This window comes from Pinus tabuliformis, chromosome 1_2 (assembly GCF_031772625.1).
Source record: "Pinus tabuliformis cultivar Carrire ecotype Pingquan chromosome 1_2, CPIR1, whole genome shotgun sequence".
In the NCBI taxonomy this organism is placed as follows: Eukaryota; Viridiplantae; Streptophyta; class Pinopsida; order Pinales; family Pinaceae; genus Pinus; species Pinus tabuliformis.
The window spans coordinates 924093449-924096958 of NC_142298.1; the positions used below are offsets into that span (position 1 = coordinate 924093449).

A 3510-nucleotide genomic window follows, 5' to 3' on the forward strand; every position below is an offset into this window, starting at 1 on the left:
TATGCTTCACTGTATAAAATATGTGAGTAAGCGTGACGCAGGATGAGTGTGCCAGGGAGATCTGCATGTTACTATAATAAAAATTCAATTCAAGCGGCCAATTCATCAAGCCCAAGCCCAAGCCCAGGCCCAGGCCCAGGCCCGGGTGTTGTTTTTACGGATTTTTTTTACTACGGTGAAAATGTTTGGAAATCAAAATTATAGTTATTACCCGCTACAGGATTTTTTTTGAATGATGCTGATATATTACCATCATCAAAAACATAGTTCACACACTCCTATCATTTTTTTTGGGGTAAAAAGCAGACTAACAATTTTTTACTCTCTACGTAAAATTGACGCTATCATTAATCCACGACCTTTTTGTCTTTCAAGAGATCCTTGTTGGATCGGGCTCATGAAATAGACAGGTGGGAACCTTGATTGTTGAGAAACAAAGTCTTAATTGGATGGTATAGAGATCCAGCTTTTTATTGTTTTGGCGAAGCCCAGGAAAGAGTTGTATTTCTGAATTTGGGTTAAGAGCATTTATTTTAAGATGGGTTGAGTCTTTCATTTATTAGAAGCGAATTAGAAGGGAGTTTTTTAATTATAAGAGAAGAATTTCCCTTAAGATTTAGTGTAGTAGCTTGTTTAATTTCTTGGTAAACAGTGCAAACATCTAGAAGTTCTACTTAATTTTCGTAGAAATAACTTGACACTCTACCTACCCTTCATGAGCATGACAATTCTTCAGTTCCTCGTAGATTTAAAATGTACGAACAAAATTTAATAATGGTAAACAAAACCTAGAATAACAATTCTTCAGTTCTTCAGAGATTTAAAATGTGCCAACAAAATTTAATAACAGTAAACCAAGCCTATTTCACAGTGATTTTAGAAAATGATCACGCAATTGAAAAGATAACTAGATCTATAAATGTTGTTTTTTAGATTAAAAGTAGGAGAAAAGATAACTAAATCTATAAATGTTGTTTTTAAGATTAAAAGTAGGAGAAAATTTTGTTGATTCATCTGAAAGTTTCATAGTGTAACACGGACATATCTCGGCTGGTGCAGGTCACTGCATTTTTTGGAGGTGGAATTTGCATAGGAGTCCGTTATTTTTTGGAGGTGGAATTTGCATAGGAGTTTCCATCACGTTATTGCAGATGCAATGTCCTTCTGGCATTTTATGGAATGTTGGGCGGAACGAAGCAGAGGGATTCCTATTTCCAAAAAACCTCACCACATGAGAGTGGTCTTTAAGCGGGACAAGGAGAATTACACATTACCCAACATTTCATTCACCACTAAACAAATACTCACCCATCTGAGCAAGGAAGCACGTGTTTCTAGTTTTACAAGAGATATGAAATATGCAGGAAGCACCGGTAGCCCCTCGGAAGACAACAACGGGAACATTAGTACAATCCACAAATCCATGAAAGAAGAAACAAAACTGGAAGTATCAGCTTTTCATTTCAGTGAAGAATTGATTAAAAAATTGAAGGAACGATCCGGAACTTTGTCTTCGTTAGTAGCGGTTGCTGCGCAGTTTTGGAGATGCATAATGAAAGCACGAGAAGTCGGAGAGGAAGAACGCGTCGCTTTTGAAGTTGTAGCTGAGTGTAGAGGGCGGGTAAAACAACATTTACCTCCTACGTATTTCGGGAACTGCGTAAGCTTCGGTTATGCGCAGACTACTGCGAAGGAGCTATTGGAGCAAGATATCCGGTTTTTTGCCCGTCTTATCCAAGAAATCATCAATTCCTGCACCACACAGGACTACATCCATAATCAAGCAGACTGGTGTGAATCTCAAAAAAGCATGAACAGTGGGCTGGATACTTTTGAAAAATTGCTGGCTACTTTTGAAAAATTGTCAGGCGTCCGCTACATTGTTCACACAATGATGTCACTGAAATGTCTTGTTTATAACATAGACTATGGATGGGGATGTCCGTTAAGTGTGCAGGATGCATTCATGGATACATCAAATATAATGGGGGGATTGCTTTTATTGGCGGGTAGAGGTGGAGGAATTACTGTGTCAACTCAACTCCCTCGCCATCAGATGGAAACTCTGAAAAAAGATCCTGATGATAATCCCTGATTATCCACGATCAATTTGAAATTGTCATCTTTCATCAATTTATTTTACTGTCCAGTTATTGATCAATTTACTGTTTAGGTATCGAATTTATTTTTCAAATATAATATAAATAGATTAAATAATTGACCGCACCTATGTTTATCTATTTTTCAAAGAATCAGTAATCGACATGCCCGCTAACCCCTGAGCTTATGTCTACCGCTAGGCCTTGCCCTCCTATACAATTTACAGAGTTCTACATTTTTAAAAAGCAATATAGGTTCTGGTTTCCGCCTCCAAGGACAGAGTACTCGTCTTATCTCTGGGGTTTCCTTATTCTGAAGCAGAGACGAAATGCATAGCTATATATACTGTTAATTTAGCTCAGATAACAAAATTTTAACATGCTTACTCCAAAAAAATCTATCCTATTAGTCTTTCTCTATAACCCATAATCATGGCCGATGGATTAATCCCTTGTTTCTTGTTTGTTGAGTCTCCTCTATATTGTTCCGAGTCTTTTTCCAAATACTCGTCATCATTCGTGATTGAATATTCCTTCCTTTATTCATTTAGTTCTTCAATCGACAGTGAAGGGCGTTGTCTTGGTGATTTTATTTTTTTATTTTATTTTCTTTTATATTGTAATTTTTGGTTATTTAAAATGTATTTTAATTGTATAACTGTATTTTAATTTTATAAATAGGGAACATTTAGATTGTGTAGATTATATTATATAGATTATATTATATAAATTTGTAATTTTATGGAATTCATACTTGACCCAAAAATATTTTAAAACATAAAATAATCAGATTATGACAATTTGGAGAGTAAAATGTGCATCAAATTTCAAATTTCATAATTTCATTTTAATTTATTTTTTTAAATGGAATTTGAAGAGTAGAATGTGAATGAAATTTGATTTTTTTTTAATGAAAATAAGAGAAAATAAATTAGCAAACCAAATGAATTTAAAATTTTAGATATAACATGTATGTTAACATAACTCATTCATGGTAAAAAGTTTAATTTTTTATTTTTAATTTATTAAAATATAATTTTTTTCATTAGCAAATTAAAATTAAATAATTTGGCTTATTTTAATTTTATTAATTAAATATGTATAAGCATAATGTTTTTCCATATTAGGGATAAAGTTAATGGCCAAAAAATAGTAATGGGTATGCAAGAACATGCTTAAATAGGAGGACACTCATACAAGAACAATCACACATTCTTAGAAATATGCTCACGTTCATTATCATATATTCTTAATGTTCTAAGGACAATCATTCATACTTACCATCTTGGATTTTTCAAGAACATGCATACATTCTTAAAAGTGCACATACTTTTGAAAATTTGTGTGCTTTCAAGAACTTCTATGCACACTTTTGAAAGAAATCATGCTTTTAAGAGTTCATACACACTAT

General features: G+C 33.5%; 1 protein-coding gene across 1 annotated transcript; it reads left to right on the forward strand.

The window, feature by feature from the left end:
- The first annotated feature begins 1156 nt into the window (after positions 1 to 1156).
- Positions 1157 to 2095, forward strand: LOC149208977 (BAHD acyltransferase DCR-like). The gene has a single exon (XM_089398480.1). It carries the CDS (start codon positions 1157 to 1159, stop codon positions 2093 to 2095), a length of 939 nt encoding a protein of 312 aa, XP_089254606.1.
- Positions 2096 to 3510: the final 1415 nt, after the last annotated feature.